Here is a 27,093-nt window from a genome sequence, read left to right as displayed (position 1 = left end):
AAAGAACAAAATTTTATACCTATTTTACAACTGAATTTCTAATATAAAAACGGTATTTAATAATAATAATAATAATAAAGAAGTTAACGATGTTATCTAATGATTGAATATTATTTTTCATTTTGAAGAATCATCAAAGCGAGTTAAGATTAAAAATTTGACAATATTTGCTACCCGTAGATCTGCCCAAAGACTTTTTTTTCTAGTTACATAATCACAATTAGAAATTGTTATTGGTAGTATAATTTTATTTATATGTATGTGTTTATTGGATATATATATATATAGACAAATATGTATATCTTTTTGTTCAATTCATCCAAGGAGGACATCCCGTTGGAGGTTGAAATGCGTGTGAAACGGGCGGCTGTTGATAATGATGAGCGTTTTGCATTAGATGATGCTGTGGACGCATTTGAGCACCGTGAACCGATGGCGTTACTGGAGGTGGTGGAGGAGGCGGTGGTGGATCACATATGGAATGCATCAAAGGAAGTGGATTATTCGGAAGAGGTTTACCCGAATACGATTGTATTTGTTCATATTCAATGGGTTGTTCTCCAATTCCAATTTGACAAACGGATTGACTATCATCATTGGGACCTAAAACAATGATGATTTTTTCGTTCCAATAATCCATAAATAAGATTGTTTTCATTAGAAAAGTTGAATAAAAATAATATTCCTCTATGCAGATTTAAAATTTAATTAAAAGTGCTGTGCCTACGTGACAACTTTTATTTTGCGACTTCAGGAAATTTCGGTCTATATTTACATGCATTTTTGGGATTAATAGAAAAAAAATAGAAACGAGAAGTCTACTGTGATTCGTGTTAAGTAATCTCTATTGGTAATTTAGTGGAAAAAAAACAATAAGAACCTCGAATCATTCTCAGCCTCGGAGGAGGAAGATTAACAGGCGGAGGAGCTCGATAATGAGGATGATGTTCCTCTCTAGGACCCGGAGGCGCTGGCGGTCGAGCATAAGGTATCCTTGCAAAATTCCCTGGCCAAGGTCCTTGTGGAGCAGGAAGCGGAAGAGAAACAGGTCCATGTCCTAGACCCGATGAATTACCAGGATCCAGATTTGATACATTTTCTTGGCCTTCTAAAACGATTGAGTTTACTTTTTTTTTTACTAAATTCTAACAACTATCCTGATGATAATACATTAATTATTCTACCAAGGCACTAAATTTTCTATAATTTTTAAATTTATTTAATTTCCGCGTACTCCGAACTGATTTGAGATTTGTCTATTTGTCCGCATTAATTTCAGACTTTATATAATTTTCGGAATGTTTTTCTATGACAATTTAGATAGATTAAGTGCACTTAAAAATCTAAAGTCGAAATGAGTCTGAATCCGAAATTTTTGATGTAAGAAATCTGCAATTAGTCCGAAATAATCCGGATTGAGTCGGGTTTTGTTGCATTCCAATTTTATAATTGTACTTTTGGTTACAATTTTCGAATGTGGAATTAATCCAAACCAATTCGGTTTATAGTCAGGTTTGTGTCATCTGGAATTAGGCCAGTTGAGTCCGAAATTAGTGTTGTTTGTATTAATAGTAAATTGGGAAATAATTCCATCTAATCCGAAATTAATCTGATCGTACAAATTTAGTGAATACGAATTACTCCTTTTTAAATCGGAAATTAATTCGACTTGTGTAACGAATAATCTGAATCTGCATTCACTTGTCACGTTTGATCGGACTGACTTCGGATTAGATTTTGATTAATTTTGGATTTACTGTAGTTATACAAACCAAACAAATTTCTGACTTAACCGAATTAATTTCGGATGACAAAAACCTAATCAAAATCCGGACTTTTTCGGATTCTACAAAATATATGTTCCTGGTTTTACTACTTTTTTAATTTCGTAAGGGCCTTCATAGACTTGTAGGAATTTTGCTATTATTTTATTTTCTTTATCAGACCTATTTAGTAATTTAAACCAATTTTCCCATGCTCTTTTAGGTTTCCTATTGAGATCTAATTCGACGGGCGTAAACTCGGTGATTTCATGGTGGGTTTTATTTAAACAATTTTCAATTACTTTTATCCAATTCCACCAAGAACTACGTTTACCGTTGGTAAGGGTTCTAAAAAATCTAGATAACTCCCGATGTATTCGTTCAACAATATTTCCTTGTGGGTGTCTAATTGATGAAAATACCGATTGTATCCCTTCTTCTTTTAGTTTACTAGTCCATAACCCTAAAGTAAATTGAGTTCCAGGGTCAGTAATTATTTTCCCAAATTTTCCGAATTCTTTAAAATGATGATTGAAAATTTTATTAATAAGCGCTTTTGCGGTCATTTTTCTAATAGGATATAATTTTACATATTTACTGAAAGCATTTATAGTAGATATTATATACTTAAATCCTCCCTTAGAAGTTTGTAATGGACCATAAGTTGTCAAATAATTCCAAAAGTTTCACGTGAGAATGTGTCTCACGCACAGACGAACAAAGAGTGAAAAGCGGACCCGGTGAATTTTGGTAATGCATCAGTATATCGAACTATTGGCGCTATGATCGATGTAAGGTCACAGGATCGAACTGTTAACTTTTTGACCCTAATCGATTATTTTAAGATATTTGATCCTTTTTTATCGAAATAACGTCAAAAAATATTTCCATCACAAAATAAAATTACCTGAAGTAACAGCACCCATAGACTGATCACCATTTCGTTTATCACCTAATGAAAAAAATCCATTTCTATTAATTCACATTATAATATTGAACATAAATTAATAATAGACGGTTAACTATAATAAATTTGTTGAAAAACATGCTTTTTGGAATGAACACCAATAATTACTGACAAGTTTCACTTCCTTCCCAATTAATTTGATGGTTGTAAACTAGAAAAATTATTTAATTAATTATAATGTAGAATCGAGGCAATACCATCTCCAATAAAGTTGATAATTTCTCCCATTCTCCGCCACACTGAAATATATCTTAAAAATCATTTCCAAATTGAAAAGAAAAACGTTGATAACCTTGCGACAGCTTATTTCCTACTTGAAAAAAAGACAAAAACAGAAAGCCTGTACATATGATAGTATCTGAAATTGTTCCTGTAAAAAAAGAACTACAACGAAAGAAATAGTTGAGGAAAAATAATCTCGATCCACTTCACGAAAAATATTCTGTAAATATCGAGAGAGAGAGAAAAAGAGGTTTGAAACTAATTTAAGCGAAAAAAAGATGAAAATTCGGTTATAAAAAACAAGTCGAATTGTCATCTGTATATATACATAATGGATATTAGAAAATTTAGTTAACCAAATTTTTGGATTTTAACTGAAGAAAATAATAATTAGTTTTTTTTTCTTTTTTCATATTTATATAATTCTAGTAATTATAAAAGAAAAAACGAACGCGCTGCCTCTGGCATTAAAAAAAAAACAAGACAAAGAGATGCTAAATCCTTTCCAGAAGGTATCCAGCACATTTTTTCCCAAGATACCGTGAACTACAGACCTGGATGTGTGGATGGATGAGGCTTGACTCGATCATCGGATGATGGACCCAAACCAGCCGCAGATGGGGAACTGTGTAGAACTGCCCGATGACGATCTTCATCTCTGTATAAACAGTCGAGTTACAATTTGTTAATAATCAACCGTGAAATTTATTAATCGAGGGGCGAATTTTTTTTTTAAACGTCCCCCTCATTTTCTCCGTCTCAAACTTTCTGAAATGCACAAAACAGAGAATAATAAAAAAAATAATCACAATTTTAACTCTCCTTTTCATTTTATTTTTTTCTCTGTTTAAATCAAATGTTCTTTCTGCATTGGAGTTACTAAAAAATAAATTACTTTTTTCGTTATACTTCAACCATCTCAGAATAATACAATTTTTTTTTAATCTTCTTTTTAGTTTATCTGCTTTATTTAAATTATATTTCTGTAAAAAATAGTTTTTTTTACACTCCAACCATCTCAGAATAATCCAATTTTTTTATCTTCTTTTTAGTTTATCTGCTTTATTAAAATTATATTTCTGTAAGCTATAAATTTGCAATAAACCTCTTTTATTTCTTCAATGTGGCTATAATTTTGTAAACAAAAAAAAGAATTTTTGTTAATTTTTTTTTCTTTAATACTATATGGTTTAAATAATTATAAGTATACAACAATGAAGATAAAAACATGTAGCGAATGATCCAATAAGCAAGCACTGATTCTGTTTTCTTAATTAATTAATAAATTAATTTCAAGAATGTTAATTTTTTACAATACGATTCTTTAAATTTATAATTCATTTAATACTCTTTACCACTTCATGACAAAAATTATTTCGATGATTCTTTATTCACCTTAGAATAATTGGAATTCAATATTTTTTTATTCGTAATAGAAGTGCTTTTTATCTATGAAAATATGAGTGATTTGGTATTTTGTAAGTTTTAACGGTTCAAAATTTTGCTTAAAAAATTTCAAATCATCCATATAAAATCTGAAATCTAGAGATACACTAAAAGAAAAATTATTTCCGAAACCAATTAATGGCTAAAATATGTTTTTTAATTATTCCATTTTGCATTTATTTTTATTATCACTCTATTATTTCTTTTCTATGTAATAATGATAAAAATGGAATAATTATACGATTTATTTCCAATCACCCAAACACGTACAAATGCGACAAAAAGCCTTGCATTAAAAAGTATTAGAAGATTTCAATTCTCAATAATTCCTTTTTTGTCCAACTTTTTTTTATTTCTCAACCAGGTGTCAAGAGAGTATAATTATAATTAGGTATTTGTTATCAGAAATTAATCCGGTGAAATCCGAAATACGGTTTGTGTAACTACAAGAATGTGAAGATTGTAAAATAATTCCAAAAGTTGAGACCGAAATTAGTGTTGTTTGTATTAATAGTAAATCCGGAAATAATTCCATCTAATCCGAAATTAATCTGATCGTACAAATTTAGTGAAGACGAATTACTCCTTTTTGAATGGGAAATTAATTTGGCTTCTGTAACGAATAATCTGAATCTGCATTCACTTGTCACGTTTGATCGGACTGACTTCGGATTAGACTTTGATTAATTTCGGATTTACTGTAGTTATACAAACCAAACAAATTTCTGACTTAACCGAATTAATTTCGGGTGACAAAAACCTAATCATAATCCGGACTTTTTCGGATTCTACAAAATATATGAAGGGTAGAATGACAAAAGGGGTCAAGCGCCAATTTATCGAAAATGAGGTTTTTGCATAAAAAAATCAAGAAAATTCATTTACACATTTCTGTAGAAGGATTTCCTTTTTTATTGCGTATTTAAATCAGTTTTTAATAAAAATTAAATTAATAAAATAGCCTCAAATTTACTTTATTGCAACCTGATTGAAAAACAAAAGAAAGTGATGAGTCAATAATATTATCAAAATAAAAAAAAAATATTATTTTTTTAGGTTTTATTTTAATATTTTATTTTAATTTTATTTTAATAATATTTTAATTAATAAAATTAATAATAATAATAATGTATTTTCAATTTTAAACAATTTTAAAATCATTTTGTTATTAATTTTTAAATATTTTTATGGTTATACTAAGTGAACAATTGAATTTAAAGATGAAAGTATTGCTCAATTCCAAAGCAAGCAATTAATTCGTAATTTTCTTGAAAACAAACAATTTTTTAAAGGAATTTTTTTTTCTATTCATTTCGTCGATTCCATAGAAAGAAACTAATTTTCCAGTTTTTCTTTAAACTGTATATTTTTTTTATAATTAATGCTTAAAGAAAATGTGCGTAGTTGATATAACCTCAAGACACCACAGTTTTTTTTAATTTTATCGTTAATATGTAGGTTTATTTCAACAAATTGTTGTTTATTTATTAAAACATACTAATATATCGAAACGGTTTTCTCAGTTTTTTTTTAAATGACCTGCAAAATTTTTAAAAATGTTTTTTTTACTTCCTGTAAAAACAGTGAATTGGCGCTTGACCCCTTTTGTCATTCTACCCTTCATATGTTCCTGGTTTTACTACTTTTTTAATTTCGTAAGGGCCTTCATAGACTTGTAGAAATTTTGCTATTATTTTTTTTTCTTTATCGGACCTATTTAGTAATTTTATTAGAACTTTCTCTCCTAGTTTGAAATTCTGTTAGTTTATGCGAAATGTTAAATTTTGTGCTATTCTTTTTCTCTTTTTACAAATTTTATCATATGCTAATTCTAATTTTCTATCATAATCCAATTTTTTCGGAATTGGTGTAAAGTTGAACCAATTTTCCCAAGCTCTTTTAAGTTTCCTATTAAGATGTAATTCGACTGGCGTAAACTCAGTTGTTTCATGGTGGGTTTCATTTAATTAAATTTTAATTACTTTTATCCAATTCCATCAAGAACTATGTTTACTGTTGGTAATGGTTCTAAAAATATCTAGATAACTCCCGATGTATTCGTTCAACAATATTTTCTTGTAGGTAATAGATAGATTTATTTTCTTCATTGTACACTTTCTAAGTTTTACAATACATTTTTCCCCATTAATTTCCTCTTATCATTTTTCGATTGTTTTAGTATAATTTCCGGAACTAATCAGAACTGATCTATTCGAAACTTTTGCTCTTTACATAGAAATTAGCGTTGTCTAAACAAATTGCATGTGGACAAAAAAGAAGTTCAAAAAAATTTACTAATTCAATATAATGAAATTTTCCCAAAATACTTTTTAATCTAAGCCTTCTTACTCGTTTTCTAATAGTATCGTGTAAACAGCATTTATTAAGGTAAATTTGCATATTATATTTTTTATTATTTCAGTATGGAAAAGAAATTTGTTTTAATCATATTCAATTGAAAATTAGTTTCAAAAACCTTTCTGTAAACACGTTCTATATGTATACAAGCATTCATCAAACTATCACTCTTTTATGAAGCAAATTTATCATCTTTTTTTATAAAAGTGTATCTCAAAAACTTTTAATTCTTATGTTTCTAATGTAAACTGAATTATTTTAATAGACCGTAATTTGTTGCTTATTTTCCAAAAATTAGAATCCCGACAAGAAGGCTTGTATCAATAGTTTTTGAAATACACTATCATAATTTTATTATATTAAAATATTTTATGCGGAAGCTTCTAGAACAGTGTGGAACACCATCCATTGAATCAGTCTCTGGATTACTTACTTTTATGAAAGCATCTGCGATAGAATTCTCTAAAATATAGTCAGTAAAATATACACGTATTTTTTAAAATTAATTTTTTTTTAAATCAAATGACTGACATTAGAAAATTTAATCTTTTGAGGATGAAAAGTAAAACTTTTATTTTATCTACAATGTAAATGAAAGCATGTAACGTGAAGTGATCCTCAAAAGATTAATATAAAAAAAAAGAATAATGTGGAAATATATATATAGAAGTTACCTATTTTCTATTAGAGAGAAAAAGTTGATAACTTACCCCATGCCATGACGTTGAGAAGGTGGTCGCATTCCCGGATGAATTGGTGATTCCTAATATAAATTAATTTTTAACACAAATTTTATATTGAAAGTTGTTATTAATATTTTTTTAATTGAATTCCGTTCTGTATTGTTTTCGTAAAAACATTAATTAAAGAAATTTACCTCAACACCTTCAAGATCGGAAAATCTTCGCTTAACTCCTTGCAATTTGTGCTGATCAGACAATTCGGGTTTTGGCTCCATATGATGCGGTGGCTGAAGTGCATAATGAACTTGAGCTTGTATTTGTCCATTGTGATATTGCACTTGTTGAGCGTGATAATGCATCTGTGCTTGAACCTCTGGTGGTGGTAAATTTGGTGCCGGAATTTGCATCTGGAAGAAATTTTCATTTCAACCATATATTTCACATTTCCTTTGCATATATCTATTATTTCAACTAGAAACCCTTTTAAGATCCGGAGCCTCAATTGTATAAATAACGAAAAAATAAAATACAATTTTTATAAACAGATATTTGGCATAATATATTTGCCAAGTGGCTCGTACAAATTTACACGAAATACTAACTAATACGAGCTAGTACCGAAGTCCCCTAGTACGAGTGTTGGTACTCAAGTCGCAAGACCCATTGCACCTAACCCTGGCAAGCTCGAACTCAGTCTCCCTCCTTGGAGTCCAGTCCTATTACAAAGGTCAGTAACTCTTGTACTGAGAGGTTGCGGATCCAATCTGGGTCTACAAAGGCATAACCCTAGCATTGATATCTCACTGCAGCATAAGCTGGACAGTGACATAAAACAAGAGTCGAAAATTCCTCATCTGTATCACACAATCTGTACCTAGGTGAGACGTTTCTTTCTATTTTGTGCTGATGATAGTTTAGGAGGCCATGTCCTATGAGCAACCTAACCCCAGCTCTAACTCTGATTTTGTTGAGTTTCAGAAGGGCCTCGGCAAAAAACTTAAGAGTTTTAATCTTAACAGAACCTTGGCCTGTCTACCTACAATAGTCTCTGCCCACTCTCTCTCTCTCATGACATCCCCTAGACCATCTTTCTATGGGCCTTTTTACCGCGCCTGGCATAATGCCTACCGCCGGTTCCGGGCCTACCATAGTCATCTCAGACCCTCTACAGGCTAAGATATCAGCTTATTTATTTCCTCTGATTCCCGAGTGTACTGGCACCCAGATCAATGAGATATTATTTTTTAAACCCAGCTCGTCCAATACCTTCTGGCATTCCCAAACTAGTTTTGATTCTATAGTCGGATTACTCAAGGCGTTTAAAGCCGTCTGACTATCGACACAAATATTAATTCTTTTGCCTGATTTTTATTTTTCAAGACAAAACATTACGCAAGTCATTACAGCGCAGACCTTCGCCTGCCAAACCGTGATGTAATTACCTAAAGATAATGTCACTTTAGTGGCATTAGACTTACAGTATACACCTGAACCTGTGCCTCTTTCCATCTTGGATCGATCCGTATACCAAACTTCACCTCCAAGTAGACAGCCTTCTTCCCAATCCTTTCTCAAAGGAATAATGGTCTTAAAGCGAGCTTTGAATTTCACTCTTTTGATCATTCTATCTTGTCCCATACTAATTTCTAGGATCTTCAGTATAGAGGCTTGAGAGTTTTGTGTGTTTTCCCCTAGCTCTCCATTTTTCCTGTGCTTGAAGTCTGCTAATAGTGAGAGCACCTTTCTTGACCGTTAAAATGTATAGAGGTTCTTATGCCAACAAGAAACCTAACGCTAAAGTTGGCGTGGTTCTCATCGCGCCAGTAATCCCTCTAAACACTATTGCCTGTAGTTCTTCAAGCTTCATTTTTACCGTTTTCAACTGGCTTGTAATCCATCAAACAACTGATGCATGCAGAAACCTTGGCAACAGGACCATACGATAGAGTCATTGAACCATATCCGGTTTTAGAGCCCAAGATGATCCAATTGTTCTCCTGCAAACCCAAAAAGTAGTGCAAAAACCTACTATACTGATACTCTAAGTGCTTTCTCCAGATCAGCTTCTTGGCCAGAATCACTCCTAGATATTTAACTGAATTGGAAAAGGACACTTCTTTTTCATAAAATACAGGTTTCCTTGCAATGGGAACCTTGTATTTTCACCTGAATACTTTAAAATTATTACCAAATCTTTCAGGTTTATAATCGGTGACGTAATGTATTGTTCCCTAATAAACTCAGGTACTTAATACACTGAGGAATAAACTAACAATTAAGTTGGAGAATTTGGGCGATTTGCGATTCGCCGCTGACTCGTCCCCGTATACCTGCCCGGCGACGGAATTTCGTCACGACTTGTTCCCCCAGTCTGTGGTCTACCCCTCCGTCCGTAATGGTTAGAACTAATAAAATTATCTCAAATATTTACTCTTAAAAATTTCACTTCTTTCTATTATAATAACTTTTATGCTCCCACCTGACTTTGTTCGTAGAATACTTTCGGCCATATCCGACCCCCTCACTCCAAGGTTTACTTAAAATATGTAAGCGAGTGGAACTTAACGCGGCCCATTAATTCACGTGGGCTGCTGTTACGATTCCCTCCTGATTTTTTAAGTCTTATTTTGTTTTATTAAACATGAATGTTTTTGACATTGTTACATCCCGAGCGAAAGGCGAGGTTGAATTTAATTTTAATTAATAAAATCAATTTAAAAATTTTCGAGGAATGGTAGGCCACGGTGCGCCAGAAGGCGGTTTAAATAAAAATTAATTGGCACTTAAAAATTCTTTTTGATTATGATTCTTAGATGAATAAAAAACATTTCTCAATAGTTTTTAAAATCAGTTGACGTGCCCGATTTAAATAAAATTGAGTTTTTATATAAAAACAGTGTTTTATGGGGAATCAGAATTTATTTAATCTAATAAATACTGTAATAAATGATAAAATAATTACTTATTTTCAATTTTACATATAAATAATTATATTGCTGTAGTATTTGTGTCCGATTTTAAAAAATTAAATTATAATGTTAAAAGAACGATTTTAAGAGTGACAAAATTTATTTAAGAGAGTCGAATGGTCTCTGAAATTTTTTGGCAAGAAGAGACCTTTAATTATCGCTCTATAAAAGCGGCACTAAACGTGAAAATGATAAACATTGATTTTAAAATACTTTCTTCTCGAAAGACAGACACTTTTTACAAAAGCAGCTAGAGATCGTTATCTTATATAAATTTCCTAAATCCGAAAGATTATGCAAATCCATACAAAAACACGATTGCAAAACGAAAAGTAATATAATGAGGGGTTCATTACCTCCTGCCGCCGTCAGATGGCAGCAGCATGCAGGGCGCACAAAGTCGCAGCTGTTATTAGATTACTTTTCTACTTTTTGTTTTGCAACCATGTTTTTCTATGGATTCGTACAGTCTTTTGGATTTAGGAAATTTATAAGATGAGGATTTTGGCTGATTTTGTTAAAAGTGTTCGTGTTTCGAGAAAAAAGTATTTTAAAATCAATACTATTTCACGTTCAGAGCGATAATTAAAGCTCTCTTCTTGCCAAAGAATTTCAGATACCGTTCGACACTCTTAATGCATAAATATAAAAACGAAACAAGAAAATAACTTCATTGTTAATAAATTTATATGAACCCAAATCTAAAACATCTATTATCTATACGCATATAAGTATACATTAAATAAATTCTGGTTCCTCATAAAACACTATTTTTAAATATTTAAAACTCAATTTGATTTAAATTGGGCACGTAAGCTGATTTTAAAACCTATTGAGAAAAGTTTTTTATTCATCTTAGAACTATAATCAAAAAGAATTTTTAAGTGCCAATTCATTTTTATTTAAACCTCCTTCTGGCGCACCGTGAGGATGATTAAGTCAAGTTGGTAAGGCTTGACTCCATAATGTCGCTCCTTAGGTGGTGTATGGTATGTTTTTTGTTTTTAATGTAATAGTATATTGCGTGCCAAGGGGAGAAACGCACTCTTTTGCGACGAGGGCGGCAAGTCACTCGAGGCGAAAAAGATGATTCTCCCCGAGATACGCACTATACTTTTCACAACAACCCGATTAAAAAAAATAAATAAATAAAAGAAAAAACCATGTTATTTTAAACAATTTTATTCTTTTGATTTTTCCGGTAATAATTGAGAAACAGCATTTTTTGCTGCTTCTGATAATTCTGGCGGTGTACACTGGGACATTGACTTTAACAAATTAATAAACTCCCTAAATCACTATTGTTTAACACACAAAAATTACAAAATCAAAAGAATAAATACGATTCTTTATAAGTAAATACAAAATACACCAGCAGGTGAGAAACAGAGATTAGCTTATAGTTTCATCTTTCCACTACAGAGGACAAATAGGTGTCCATCTAACTAACCAATCAGAACGCTCGCATTTACTTTCCTCCCGCTACGTCATCAACTTTCTTCCCGGGGGAAGAAAATTCATGCCGTAGCGGGAGGAAAGTGGACAAGTCAAATCTCGTCTGCCATTGGCTACTTTCGAAGTTCCACAGAGCTGTAGAAAGTGCAGTTTTCGTTAGGGGCGTTGAGAAAAAAAATTATTACAAATTAGACAAAGAGAAAAAAAGATTTAGTCACCTGAAGTTGAGGTTGCGAAGAAGCAACTGGAATTTGTTGCCCCTGATAAAGCCATGGCGCTTGTGGTGGTGGTGCATGAGTAGGAGGCGGAACACTGGTTAGCATATTAACAGAATGTTGAATCGAATCAATCGTCGGTGGCGGTGGAACCATTCTCGGCGGTGGAACAGGTTGAGGAGGAGCAGATTGCACAATCTCCTGACGTTGATGAACGTCAGGAAGCGGTGGTTGTTGCATCTGCGTGCTTGACGTTTCCTGTACCAAATAAGTTTGTCCCGTTCCACCAGCTCCCGGTGGAGGAGGCGGTGGTCCATGAAGATGTATATGAGGCGGTGGTTGTCCCTCGAATTGTATTCGATGTTGTTCATGATTTTGATCGAGTTGTTGAGGTTCGCCGCTAGTTTGAAGGACAAATTGTGTCTGTCCCTGTGAGACGGAGGCGGGAACTTGTTGATATTGGATTTGATAGGTTTGTGGAATTGGAGGCGGTGGTTGATTGGGGGGAAATGGTGGCGGAAAATGTAGATGAAGAAGCGATGGAGGAGGATGATGATGATGATGATTGGCGGGTGGTGGTGGTGGAGGTGGCGGAGGTTGTTGGAGATTGACGTTGACAGTTTCGATAACGCGCGAAGGAGTGGAGGATCTTTGTAGACTGGGTTGAGTGTAGACGTAGGAGACGGCAGCAGGTGGTGCACTGCTGGCGGAAACGAAACCCTGATGAATTGGACTCTGAGGTGGTGGTTGACTCATGACGTACATTTGGGTTACTGGCTGTGAGGGACTCTCGGAACAGGGTGGCAATCCTTGAATTTGAAGGGGTTGTCCCGGATGTATTTGATACTGAACTTGACTTATTGTTGGCGGAGGTCCTATCAGTTGCACTTGACTAACTGACGGTGGAGGAACGAATGTCTGCAACTCCTGCTTTTTCGGAAATCAAATTTTAACACGAAGATTAATTTATTTCTCTTTAGGTAGAAGTTAGTATTATTAATTATTATTTAATTAATCTCTTAACTGCGATGACGAAGATTTGATGGACAAAATCTTTGTCATCAGCAATTAAGGGGTTAAATAGAGAAATAAATTACTTGAGCATGATCAGTTGGTTGCATGGGTCCTGAATGCATTCCAGGTCCAGGAGTACCGGCTACAGTTGCCGTAAGAATAGTGGCTGGTAAAGTGACAACACTATTTTGAGGATGTTGGATTATGTCTGAAAAGGGAGAGGATTGTAGCTCAATATAGAAACAGTAGGGGAAAACTAAAAATTTCTATTCTTTACCTTGATGTTGTATAGTGACAACATTGGGTTGTCCTACAGCACCAATATTCATTGTTTGAAATTGAGCTGTAAAAAGCGATTTTACAAAAATGAAAACTAATTTATTAATCTATTAGAAGTAATGGATTTTTGATATCAATTAGTGATGTAGTTGATTATTGTTTTTTTTATTAATGTCATATCTAAGAAATTTATTTTGTTATCCACTTTTAGTTCATGAGTGAATTTCAAATTAATATTAGGTAGTATTAAATAATAATCATGGGAACAAAAGAAATAATAGCTATTGTCTAAATTTAAAGAGAATCTTTCCAATAATTATTTAGTTTTTTAGCGTTTGTTATTAACTTTTCAAAAATTCTTCTACTTGTTTAAAAAATTGATTGTTTATCGTTTCGAAGAATTTGAGTCCAAATTGTTGACGAAGATAATCCATAATTTTTACAGTGGAATTTATTGTTCCTTTTTCGTATTCACGAATAATCTGTAGGGAAAAAATTAAGTTAAAAATGATTCTCACCTTGTTGAATTTGTTGTATTTGTGGCTGGGGCATTACTTGTTGTGACTGTACAGGGGGTGGTTGTTGCTGTATATATGACTGTAGTTCCGATTGCATTGTTTGTATTAAATTAATTGCCAATTGTTTTGCATTTTGCAATACAGGGGGATTTGGATGTCTAGAATTACAACGAGATAAGTGTTAAAGAAATCAGATTTCGTAAGTTCAATTTAAAAAATAGGATTTTGCCAGGTAGAAAAGATTTTTTTTTCTAAAGAAAGGAATTTCTAATGAAGAAATAGTGTAATTTACTCGATATAAAGATGAAGAGGTTCCGGTGATTCTGTACCCAAAGCAGGATCAATAAATTGTGATCCACGACCTCTAAGTGTAACTGTAGCTCCAGTTTCGCCTCGAATATACAATAAATTTGATCCGCCAGCACCAATAATACGACCTCGCAATCCAAAACCTTCTGGAGCATTTTCAATTCCAACACAAATTTTTTCCTGCAATTTTTAAATTTAAAAAATTCTACAATAAAAGTATTGTCATAAAAGTATGAGAATATTGTTGAAAATAAAACTCACGACAGAAGGAACTCCAGAATGTAAACTCATAAGCGGTGGTGGAGCATTTGTAAATCTACTTGGTCTGTTTAAGGAACTTCTATGTTCAGTTTTGATGATTTCGTTAATTTTTTGAATTGCCACTGTAATAAAATAAATTTTTTCTAATTTCTCCATTTAAATTTATAAATATAATTTTTAAAAAAATTACATACTGTCAATGTTGCGTTTAGTGTGACCCTGTATATACAAATAAAGTGGTCTTTCATTTGTACAACGTTGCTTTTCTGATTCTGTCATGAATCGACCACGCGTAGAAACAGTTGCACCTAATTTAAAAAAAGAAAAAATTTTTTTAAATAGTTCAAAAAAATGGTAATAATTGTCTGATTCAAATTTTCCACCTGAGAATCCATTAATTTCATCTTGAATGAAACCTTTTGTAAGTAATGTACGAGCTGTTGGTGGAGTTTCGTTAATTTCAAATTCGGTAGTATACATTTCTGATCCCTTAAATCCACCGTTCGACGATGGTGATATCTATAGTGGGACAATATTTTGTTTGTTTGTATTTTTCTAAAAATTTAATATTAATGAAAAATTACGGGGATTAATGTACCTTATTATTACTAGCATCTGTGTTTCGCAATTTTCCTTTAGCCATATGTATATCACAGAGTTTATTAACTGTCAATAGAATTCTCCACTAGTAAAACAAAAAAAATATAGTTCAAAGAAACAGAATAGAAATATATTGTTTATTTTTATTTTTCCGTTAAATTAATTTATAAATACTTTGAAATTTTTGTAGATTAAAATTACGATAATGGGAATATTATAATAATTATTACTACGATTGATACAATTCATTATATAGAATTGGATTTTCAAATTAATATATAAATTTGAAACTTTATTTAATAAAAATTATGGAAGTTATAATTTTTTTTTAATTTAACGTCTATCAAAAGCCGAATACTTTTGAAATACGTTTTTTTCTCTTCTACTAAAAAATAAAGATAATATTATCTAAAAAATTTGTTCCATTTTTCTTTAATATTTTTAATACGTAGTAAAAAAAAAACTAAAAATAAATAAAAAATAACAAGGGAAGCATTTAAAAAATTGAAATTAAATCTAACAAGTGACTGTTCTTAAAACCGAATCGATTTTTGAATTAAAAATAGTATTTTAACTGAAGAAAAACACACATAAACGGGAATAACTTCCTTATTTATCAAAAACGAGATTAAAAAAATAATTTCAAAAATCGATTATTTTGGTTTTATTAACTTTTTAGACTTAATTTCAATTTTTTACATACTTCCATTGCAGTTAGGTTATTATTTATTTATTTTTATTTTTAATTATTATTTTTTACTACGTATTAAAAATATTAAAGGAAAATCAAACAAATTTTTTATATAATATTATTTTTATCTGTTAGTAGAAGAGAGAAAAATGCATTTCAAAAGTATTCGGCTTTGGACGAAGTTTAATTTAAAAAAAGAAATCATAACTTCCATAATTTTTATCAAATAAAGAAAGAAAAAAACTCTGTTTTTTTATTTTTTCTAAAGATTTCGCAAAAAAAAAAAATTTTTGAATAATTCATTCTATTAATTCTGTAATGAGAATAATTCTATAATGAATATTATCAAGAAAATTTATTTCGAATATTTCAGAATCGAACTAATTGTAAGATAAATTTTCAAAATTTTGATTTAAGTAGGATAAATTTCTAAAAAAAAATTCTTAAAGTTCCATTTTTATAATTTTTTTAATTTTGATTTTGCAAAATTGCCTCCTCAATGCCACCTTAAACGAATGAATTTCTTAATTTATGAATAAATTCATTTATTTAAAAAAAAATTGTAAAATTGAATCCTCAATGCTTTCTTAAAACAATGAATTTCTTAATTTATAAATAAATTCATTTGTTTAAAAAGAAAATTTATTTACAAATTTTTGAATTTAAATTTGTAAAATCGACTCCTCAATGCCTCTTTAATAGAATGAATTTCTTAATTTATAAATAAATTAATTTATTTAAAAAAAAAATAAAATTTCAATCGGCAAGAACAGAGAAAAGAAAAAAAATTTGTGAATTTTAATTTTTAAGGAAAGATTTGTAAAATTGACTCCTCAATGCCTTCTTAAACGAAGGAATAAATTAATTAATAAACAATTTTTTTTAATTTACTCTCAATGCCTCCTTAAACGAATGAATTTCTTAATTTATGAATAAATTTATTTATTAAAAAAAAAATTGTAAAATTGACTCCTCACTGCCACCTTAAACGAATGAATTTCTTAATTTATAAATAAATTCATTTGTTAGAAGAAATTAAAAAATTAAAAATTAAAAATTAAAAATTACATTTTACAGAACTAAAAATAATTTATTAGATTATTTTAGATAACATTTTTTACAAGTAATTGAATTTTCAAAGATTTACAATTTAGATTATTGAAATTAATTCAACTTCAAGTGATTTTAAATTTCAAATTTTTAATGATTTCACTAAAAAATGTATTATAAATTATAGATAAAATATACAATAATTTAAAAACTTTTTAAGCGAAAAAAAAATTTCAGATAGTTGAATTTTCGAAGAATATTATAAAAATCATTAAAAAATAATTCAATTTTGAGTTATAATTAAAATTATTAAATTTCAAAAAAATTTTAGATGAAAAATTTTAAAAATAATTAAATTTTAGAAACTTTTAAATTTAAATTTTTTGAAATTAATTGAATTTAAAAATTAAATTTTAGATAATAATTTATAATAAGAGAAATTTTTAGTGATTTCTGTTGATGACGAATTTATTAGAAATCACATAAAAAAATTGAATTCCAAAAGTTTTTAATTGAAAAATGTTTTTAGATAATTGAATTTTCGAAGAATATTATAAAAATCATTAAAAATAATTGAAAATTTTACAAATAATTAAATTTCAAGTGATTTTGAATTAAAAATTTTTTGATAATTTTTATTTGCTAATTTTTTTTTTAAATTATAAACAATTATTAAATTTTCATAAAAATCTTAATTGAAAAATAGTTTAAGAAAATTGAATTTGTTAAAGAATTTCATTAAAATTATTAAAAATATTTAATTTAGTGAAGAATTTTAGTTAAAAATTTGTTAAATAATTGAAATAATGAAAATCTCAAAAAGATCTGCATTGTACACTAAAAAAAAATGTTTTTTGTTTAAAATTTAAAAAAAAAATGTAAAAGACAAAAAAGTCGCATTTTATTAAAATAAGTCGAAAAATGTTGTACTTTTGAAAAAAAGTCGAAAAAAATTGTATAATCCGAGGCCTGTACCAAAATATTTTTATTTATTTTACAACAAAATAAAAAAAAGCTAAAAACACAGTTGTCTTGTTTATACGAAAATCAAAAAAATATATATAGCAAACCGAGCAAACCAAAAACTGTTTATTAAAAAGCAATCACGTTTTCTACATTTTTTTGATTATTAATTTAAAAATTTAAACGAAATGAAATTCGATTTAATGTAAATTTAATAATATACAAATATATTTTTAATATAAAAATAACTTGAAACAGAAAACTTGTAATGGCAGAAAAAAAAACGAGAATATATATATATAGAATATACGAAATAGAAAATAGTAAAAAGTGCTGACTTGAAAATACGCTAGAGGTTATAAATTCTTCTGCAGCTGCTCGTGTATTTTATAATTTTATTATTATTTTGCATAATTTTTTTTTTTTATCTACTTTTCTCGCATCTTTACACCAAACAATTTAATAAGATGCAATTGGATGCAATGAAAAAGGTTAACCATTAATAATATTAATAATAGAAGGTGAAGATACATTTTCAACTCCTGTTAGGCTTTGTTCACAGTAGCGTTGTCACATTTTAGAAGTTCTATGCATCAATTGAGATATGTGAATGAACCCAAATAGTTTTGTCAATCTGCCCAACTTTGTATTGTAAATAAATAAAACATAACCTTAAATTCGAATGTTTTGCAAATGTCAAATGTAACGTATTTATATACATTGTTTGGAATTGTTAATTTAAGTGAAAATTTGTTTTTTGAAAAAAAGAGAAAATATGTCGTATCAAGGTTCACCATTTTCTACAGCCTGTGGTCAAGATGATTTTGAATTAGATGAGGAAAATGAGGAATATTTAGATTATGATAGAGATGCAGAAGATCAGGATGAAAGTGACGAAGGTAAAAACTTTATATTACTATTAAATAAATAAAAGAAATTACAAGTATTTTTTTGAAAATAATTTTAATTATTTACCTCAGCCTTTGAGGGGAATTTTTTTTTTTTACGAAATTGCCTACAATTTTTTATTTTTAAACAAGTTTTTCTGCGAAACTAATTAATGTTTTTTGTCTAAAAATCACAATTTTAAATACGAAATTTACTGAGTGAATTAAATAAAAATCGTTTTAATATTCATAAAGATAAATGAGAAATTTAATATTCAGTTTTATGACGAAAATTACGAATGAATTTAGGTTAGGTTTAGAGAACGAAAATTCGACACAATTTTAAGATTTTTTTTTTCGTATTATACGACTTTTTCTGACTTTTTTCGACTTAGTTTTTTAAAAAAAACGACTTTTTTTAATATTTGTTTTTACTTCTTTTTTATAAATTTTTTTTTTTTGAAATACATCTTTCAGTATAATTTGCAAAAATTTTGATCAAACCGATTTTTTTAATTACAAAATTTTTTATATAATCGAAAATTTAATTCACAGAATTTTTATTTATTCGAATTTTCATTTATCATAATTTTTATAAAATTCGATCAAATAAAAATGTTGATAAATGAAAATTCGAGAAAATAAAAATTCTGTGAAATGAATTTTGCGGTTATTGAAAAATTTTTCTAATATAGAAAATCGATTTAATGAAAATTCGGCAAAATAATAATTCGAACAAATAAAATTTGAATAAAAATTAAATATCTAATGAAATTCGATTAAATAATAATTCTAATAACTGTTTTTTCTTTTAGAAATAAGCATTCCATTTTTAGAAATTTAAGCCATATTTTATTTATTATTTGTAAATAATAAAATATATCCATTTTTAGATACCGAAGAAGCGAGCGAAACTGATATGGGAAAAACAGAATATACTGAAATTAAAGAGCAGTAAATATTAAAGAATATTTATAAAATTTTGTTTTTTAATAATTTTTATTAACTAAAATAAATGTTATTTTATTAAGAAATATATAATGTAATTTTAGTAGTTTTTAGATGTGATTTTATGTAATTAAATCGTCACTAAATTTCAATTAACTAATTTACGAAATTAGGGTCAGCCGGGGTAAATCCGAACGCTAATTATTTCAGCTTAATTAAAATTTTTAAAAATAAGTTCGATATGAGAATTTTTACCTCAGATCCTCTTCAAGAGATTCTAAGTATTATCCCATTTTTCGTTTGTTAATTAGCAAGAGCATAAACAAAGATAACGAGTATTGCAAAAAAGATTGAAAATCAAAGATGACACTCTTTCAGTATTTTGTCTCGTATTTCAAGAAAAAGAAGCTAAAAATTTATTTTATTATTTATAATTGTTTGTTATGAATACTAGAACAGAAACTATTTTTCATTTTTGCCTTCTGTAAAATTTTATTCATAATATCAGACCGTTCGTATTTACCCAGGAAAATTGGAAAACCGGGGTAAATCCGAACGGTATTTTCAATAATTTTTTCTTACATCAGAGCCACACAAAATTGTTTTTATTTCATTACACTATTATTTTAACATTATAAAAGTACATAGAAAAAAGTTTTTCTTTCTATACGTATCCTCGTTAGTAATTAATAAGCAGAAACTTAATCTCTGTTCTCTCGAAGGAGTGTTTCAATTTTTTTGCCAAATGGTTTGTTGAAAAAAGTTTTTCAGGATCTTAATAAAATTTGCTATTCTACGGTTTTTGGGGTCGCTGATTACCAATTTAAAGTCAGTTTTTCAAAATTCAAAATGGCGGACGAGAATTAAAAAATTCATTGGATTCGCTCGAAAATTGTTACTCGGGGGGTTTCAGGGTCGCTGATTACGAATTTTTGATAATTTTTAAAAATAAGTTTTAGGAAAGTCCGCCATTTTGAATTTAAAAAATTTCACTTTTATTTTTGTATTTACATTCAATCACTCCAAAATACTTTCTGTACCAAGTTTTGCAAAAATCCGTTATGATTTGATAAAGTTATTGAAGGTTTTAATTGTGTAATGCATTTTAATTTTTAACCTGTTTGATTTTTGTATTTATATATGATGCATTATTACATAATAGGTTTATTATCGTATTTTTTTTGAGTTTTTATATAAGTTTAACAATTGCAATAATTTAAATTTATTTTCCCTAAGATTTTTCTGAAATACAGTGGCGTTCGTATTTACCCCGGTATTTTAGGAAAGTTGCAAAGTATCGAGGTAAATACGAACGCTAAGTTTCCTGCGATTGTAATTTATCAAAAATTTTTGCTACCCCATAAAATTGTTCTATGGAAGTAAAGTAACAACTTCATGCACCAGAATACCGAAAGTATTTTTTTTTTAAAGAAAAAACTTATGTTATTGTTGAAACTTACTAAAAGCGTTCGGATTTACCCCGGTTAACCCTAACACATTTTGTAAATTAGTTAATTGTTCTTTTTTTTTTTGATTTTAACAAAAGTTATTTTATAGGGTTTACCAAGATAAACTTGCCAGCTTAAAAAAGCAATTACAACAGTTAAAAGATGGTACTCATCCGGAATACAATCGAAAATTAAAAAGACTTGAGGATCAATATAAAGAAAGGTTTGTTAAACGATTCCAATTATTACCGAATGAAGAGAAGTTTCTTTATTTTCTTAAATCGATGATTGATTATATTTTATCAGAATGTCTAAAGGTCAGGGAAAAGTCAAGGAATTTCTTTAATTTTCTAGAATTTTTTATAAATAAATTAAACTATTCAAAAATTTTTTTACTTTTTTCCCAAAGCAAATGCAAATTAAAAAATTGTCCTTCCCACTCAATTATTAAGCAAATGTGATATATCTTATATACATTAAGTAAATAATTATTTACTACTATTTATTGAATCTAATAAATGATTCTTTAAACTTGGATAATAATTAATTTTTTTCAATGAAATATTTGGTTTTTTTTTAATATAAATCAAAAAATGATTTGATATCAATTTCATTTTATCGGTTCAACTTCAAATAAAGTAAATTATTCATTAATACAAATAATTTATTATTTAATGCTAATATCCACATTTAAGTGATAAAACTTTTTACGGCGTCGAATATTAAATTATCAAATTTCTATTTTTGAAAATTGTATAAAATGGAAAATTTTCAATTTACATTTAACTAAAATGAATTTCTATTTAGCAGAACTCTTATAAAGAATTTTTTCTAATATTTTTTTTTCTAAAATTTTAAATTAATATAATTTCATTTAAACGAAATTTATGTCTATAAAAATTATCAACAAAAAAAGAACTAAGTAGAATTTTTCTTAAATGAAAATTCTGTTAAATAAAAATTAGTTGGAATTAAAATTTTCTTTAATAAAAAAAAAATTTGTTAATTAAGAATTTTGTTAAATAGAAATTCTGTTAATTGTTGATTTATTCAATGACTATTAAGTAAATATTTTGATAAATTCAAAATTTACTAAAATAAAAATTTTGTTAAAAAAATTTTTCTTTATTGCTATTTTTCTTGATATAAATTTCGTTAAATTGAAATTGTATTAATTTAAAATTCAATGTACTAGAAAATCTGCGCTTTATATAATTTTACTAAATAAAAATTTGATAATTTAAGATTTGACGCCGTAAAATTTCTTTTAAATATTAAATATTGAGAATATTTATACGTCCCCCCAATTAGTTTATTTATTTCACATTAAATATTTTATTTTTCACGAAACATTATTTATTTGGTTCAAATACATACATGAAATTAGTGGATAATTGGTAAATGATTTAATTGTATCAAAATAAATTTTATTTGATCAAAATAAAAATTTTTTAGTGTAATTTAGGTCAAGGAATTTTTTCCCTAACAGTTATTAGACACCCTGTTTATAATAATTATATTTATTATTATTATTATTATTATAATTTGTTATCTGTTCTTTAACTTTTGGTTTGAAAGAAAATGTTCAAGGAAAATTGAAATCTTAAATTAAAAATTAAATACATAATTAGTTAGTGTGAATTTAAAAAAAATTTGTACTTCTCTTCATTAAAGGTTAAGAATGAATGTAATACATCGTGACTATCTTACCGAATGGGTTGAGAGAGATTATATTCTCGAAAAGAAAGCAGCGGCTAAGGAGTTTGACGAGAAAAAAATTGATTTAAAAGACAATTTACTAACAGACATGGAGGATAAACGAAAAATGATTGAATCTGATCGACACACAATGGAGCTTACCGGTGATTCTATGGAGGTAAAAATAGTATATTTTGTTTTTAATTTAACCATTTAATAATCATTTTTAACTAATTTTACAGATTACAGATTTTTTTTTTCAAATTCTCAATTTTATTTAACATTTTAAACAAAAATGTGATCTCCCCATATGGGGAGAGTTGTCAAGTAGACAATTTCCTTCAATTTTAAAATAGTAAATTTAAAAAAACTCAATTTACATATGAATTGGAACAAAATAATAAAATCAATTTTTTAGTTGTAACGTTAATAAAAAAAAAAAGAAGGACAGATTATAAAAAATTGGTTTCAAAAAGACAATTTCTCCGGAAGATATCTTGATTTTGACTCATATCAACCAAAAATATACAAATTAATTATACTTTAAATAATTTAGTAGATAGGGCAATAACATTGTCCGTTATCCAATTTCATAAAAGCAATTTACAAAAAATCAAGCAAATTTTATTAAATAGATATCCTATACATTTCATCATAAGTAATATTAAAAAAAGATTAACAACTTTAACAAACTAACTAACGATCTTTCAAACATTTTCACAAGCAAGGAAGGTGTCGAGGTCACGGTGTCGGTGTCGCTTTTGGAAATTTGTTAACTTAATATAATAGAAGATGTTTCGTTTTAAAATAAGAAATGGTAAAATTATTAAGTTAAAAACAATTGATTTCAATGACACTTAAAATTAGGCACAATATTATAGGTTCCTAACTAAAAATTTAAAAAACAACAATAAATAAAAAAAAACCATAAAAAATTGTTAAAAAATTGTTTATAAGTAAATTTTTAAAAATAGAGTAATTTTAAAGGTATATATCCAAAAATTAGTAAAAAAATTGCATAAAATAGCAAAATAACCCTTTTTCGGGTTAAAAATGAAAAAAATTATTTTTAAGTAACTTTTTAAAAATAGAGTAATTTTAAAGGTATATATCCAAAAATTCGTAAAAAAAATTGCATAAAATAGCAAAATAACCCTTTTTCGGGTTAAAAATGAAAAAACATGTTACAAAAAAATAGTATGTAAGATTTTCTAAAAGCATATGGCAAAGTATTTTGATTTATTTGAAAATAAGTGAAAATAGATTTTCCAAGGACGGTGTCGAGGTCACGGTGTCGGTGTCGCTTTTGGAAATTTGTTAACTTAATATAATAGAAGATAATAGAAGATGCTTCAAAAATTTACTTAAATAACTTAAATTTAATTTTTTTTTAATACTAAAATATCTACATATAAATAAATAATGGAATTATATTCCTTGTAAAAATTATGTACTTACAAAAAAAAAAAAATAAATTACTGAAGAGAACCCAAACCATAAGTCGAAACGTTTAGAAAAAATATATCAAATTTCAATATTCTTACATCATGGGCCCTAAAAAATCCACTAAACATTCTATTCAATAATTTATAATTAATTAAATACACAAGTAAAATAATTAAATTAATAATTAAGAGAAAAAAAGAATTATTATTGTTTTTAAGGTAAAACCAGTGATGACAAGAAAATTACGCCGAAGACCAAATGATCCTGTGCCGGAAAAAGTTGAAAAACGCAGAAAACCTCCACCGGCACAATTAAATTATTTATTAGATGAAAAGGAAATTGATAATGATTTAAAGGCAATTAGTCGAGGAAAAGTAATGACTACCGTTCGAAAACCCGGTATTAAAATTTTTTTTTAAATTAATTATTTAATCGAATTCTGCTGTTCAAAGTAAATTCGCTTTTTCGTAAGGGCGAAAGTCGATAGATAAAATCAAACGATTTTTATCCTTACGGAAAAGTGACTTTTTTTATTTTGGACAGCAGAATTAACTATTCGAAAAAAATAAAAATATTTTAAATAAATTTTAAGTGATTAAATAAATATCAAGAACAATTTTCTTCTTCTTTTTCTACAGTAGTGATGCAACATTACAGTCCTGTTAATTTACCAACACCGGCAATGAATATCACGTCGGAATCATCATTAGTTGAAACACGAATCGAAGATGGCAAACTTTTATACGAAAGAAGATGGTTAGTATTTATTGATTCAAAATTTAAGTACAAAAAAAAACCCCAGGAAGTGGTCCACTAATTAAATTGCCCTACTTTAAGTTAAAAAATACAAAAAAAAAGAGTTTTTAATTGTTCCGTTAGGTTTCATCGAGGACAATCGGTTTACGTTGAAGGAAAAGATTTACAAAGATTTTCCGCCACCATATCAGCAATTGGAAACGAAGTTGTGAGTAAATTTCATCAATTCCCAAATGTGCTTTTTTTTATTTTAATAAAATAATAATCGTTTCTTTTTTTTAAGGTTTGTGTAAAAAAAGTCACGGACGGAAGTAAAGTAAAAGTGTGCGTCTCACAATTAAGCAGAGGGAAAATTTCAATCAAACGACGAGCAAATTGAAAAAAAAAGTATACATACATCACAAAATTGAGAAAAATTTAATTTTAATTAATTTTCCATTATTTTAATCTCATTAATTAATGAATTAGAAAATAGTTTCAGATACATATTTATCAGACAATGAAATTTGTCGATTTTCATCAATTTCAGGAAGAGTGACTTTGACTTTACTCGTTCTTTGCCACCAATAATACCAAATCTTCTGATGATGTTGAATGGCCGTGTATGTCCAAACAAAATAGGAGAAAAGAATAAGTGATATCATTGCCAACAATGAATAAGTTGTCCAACGCGCTGGTGGAAAATGATCATAATTATTTTGTGAATAAAAATCAGCGGCAATAATGCAAATATAAGAACATGCAATTGTTAATGGTGTAACAATTATACAACGAAGCAAATCAGAATGAAGATTATGGACATAATTTCGTTGTCTCTGTTGTTTGAGACACAACCAAATAACAATTGATTCAATAACACGATAACGAAGTGTTCTTTCCACTTGAAATTCATGTCCACATAATTCACAACTACTTCTATTGCTTTCCTCGAGCCATTTTTCCAAACATGTCAAATGAATTGCTCCGATAGATCCCTTTAAAAAAATGAAAAAAAAAAATCGTTGTGTATATAACTTGTAAATAATTCAAAATTACATGACAATATTTCTATTTTTAAAACAATTCCCCCCCTTGTAAACAAATTGACAATGTAAGACAAGGCTAGTCGATAATTGAAAGCCCTCATATCCATTATTTATTATTGGATATTGTTTATTAATAATTGATAAAATAAGTACTTTGTTTCAATAGGTCGAGAGTGGTTCAATTTTCAAAATATTGCAATGATATTTTTAAATACAGGGATAAAAAAAATCAATAAAAGCAAATCACAGATAGATAATTTTTTTTAAAAAACATTTAATTTAACAAATCTAAAAAAGAAATTATTGAAAACTAAATAAATAAACGTTAAATTAAATTTATTCATAAATTAATAATTTCATTCGTTTAAGGAGGCATTAAAAAATCAATTTTACAATTTTTTTTTTTAAATGAATTTATTCATAAATTAAGAAATTCATTCGTTTAAGAAGGCATTGAGGAGTCAATTTCACAAATTTTCTTCTCAAAAATTGAAATTTTTAATTTTTTTTTTAAACAAATTTTTTTTTAAATTCTAAAAAAAATTCATTTGTTTAAGGAGGCATTGAAATGGTATTTTAATAGTCAAAAATTGATATTTAAAATTATAAATTATTTAAAAAATTATAAATAGAATCTAATTCGTTAAAAATAAAAATTACTCAAATAAATTTTTTAAGTAAAATTGAAAATTTTTTATAATTTTATACCATTTTACACTAAATAATAAAAAAATAATTTTTAAAGAATAACATCTAACCTTGCATTTGCAAGGAAAAACAATTTGCATATTTCGTTGTGAATCGTAACAAATTCGACAGCTAAAATTATCATTTAATCCAGAATTACGACTTCTCGATGATCTCATTTCTATTGTTGATGAAGAAATTTTTTCTTCTTGTAAGTCACGTATAACATTTTCATTACATTGAATTTCCATTAATTCCATTGCTACTTTATCAATAATTTGCTCCAAAATATTACCAATTAAATCTGACATTTCAACTTTTTTTTTAATTATAAATTTACTTTTCCTTTTTTTTAAAAAATTAAAACTGGAATATAATCTTTTCTCACTTATTTATTTAAACTGTTCTTTTTTTATATATATATATAAATAATTT

At 27.8% G+C, this 27,093-nt stretch overlaps 3 protein-coding genes across 7 annotated transcripts; 1 reads left to right on the top strand and 2 right to left on the bottom strand.

Annotated features, from left to right (window-relative positions):
- Positions 1-83: 83 nt before the first annotated feature.
- LOC127285861 (uncharacterized) lies at positions 84-18,265 on the bottom strand. 3 transcript variants are annotated; one of them, XM_051312067.1, is made up of 16 exons: positions 18,102-18,265; positions 15,058-15,144; positions 14,843-14,978; positions 14,654-14,767; positions 14,460-14,581; positions 14,182-14,378; positions 13,890-14,047; positions 13,370-13,435; positions 13,176-13,300; positions 12,082-13,008; positions 7,634-7,846; positions 7,467-7,519; positions 3,507-3,610; positions 2,671-2,715; positions 881-1,108; positions 84-603 (listed from the first exon to the last, which is right to left on the bottom strand). In XM_051312067.1, the coding sequence occupies exons 2-16, from the start codon at positions 15,100-15,102 to the stop codon at positions 311-313; spliced, it is 2,826 nt and encodes a 941-aa protein (XP_051168024.1). In that variant the 5' UTR covers positions 15,103-15,144; positions 18,102-18,265; the 3' UTR covers positions 84-310. The 3 variants fall into 3 exon arrangements, with proteins under 3 accessions (XP_051168024.1, XP_051168026.1, XP_051168025.1); XM_051312069.1 differs by having other exon boundaries at positions 881-1,105; XM_051312068.1 differs by having other exon boundaries at positions 12,082-13,005.
- A 159-nt stretch (positions 18,266-18,424) lies between these two features.
- LOC127285859 (sin3 histone deacetylase corepressor complex component SDS3) lies at positions 18,425-25,677 on the top strand. 3 transcript variants are annotated; one of them, XM_051312065.1, is made up of 9 exons: positions 18,425-18,662; positions 19,544-19,604; positions 21,156-21,269; positions 22,721-22,922; positions 24,409-24,589; positions 24,832-24,946; positions 25,070-25,154; positions 25,230-25,333; positions 25,476-25,677. In XM_051312065.1, the coding sequence occupies exons 1-8, from the start codon at positions 18,539-18,541 to the stop codon at positions 25,323-25,325; spliced, it is 978 nt and encodes a 325-aa protein (XP_051168022.1). In that variant the 5' UTR covers positions 18,425-18,538; the 3' UTR covers positions 25,326-25,333; positions 25,476-25,677. The 3 variants fall into 3 exon arrangements, with proteins under 3 accessions (XP_051168022.1, XP_051168020.1, XP_051168021.1); XM_051312063.1 differs by having other exon boundaries at positions 24,829-24,946; XM_051312064.1 differs by having other exon boundaries at positions 24,829-24,946; positions 25,415-25,628.
- Positions 25,353-27,034, bottom strand: LOC127285860 (E3 ubiquitin-protein ligase MARCHF2-like). The gene is made up of 2 exons (XM_051312066.1): positions 26,730-27,034; positions 25,353-25,920 (listed from the first exon to the last, which is right to left on the bottom strand). Exons 1-2 carry the CDS (start codon positions 26,967-26,969, stop codon positions 25,411-25,413), a joined length of 750 nt encoding a protein of 249 aa, XP_051168023.1. The 5' UTR covers positions 26,970-27,034; the 3' UTR covers positions 25,353-25,410.
- Positions 27,035-27,093: the final 59 nt, after the last annotated feature.

The sequence above is a fragment of the Leptopilina boulardi genome, unplaced genomic scaffold (assembly GCF_019393585.1).
Source record: "Leptopilina boulardi isolate dan_hultmark-lab unplaced genomic scaffold, ZJU_Lbou_2.1 LbouV2_341, whole genome shotgun sequence".
Lineage (NCBI taxonomy): Eukaryota > Metazoa > Arthropoda > Insecta > Hymenoptera > Figitidae > Leptopilina > Leptopilina boulardi.
The sequence above is the reverse complement of the archived record's forward strand: the minus strand, read 5'-3'. Positions and strand labels throughout refer to the sequence as shown.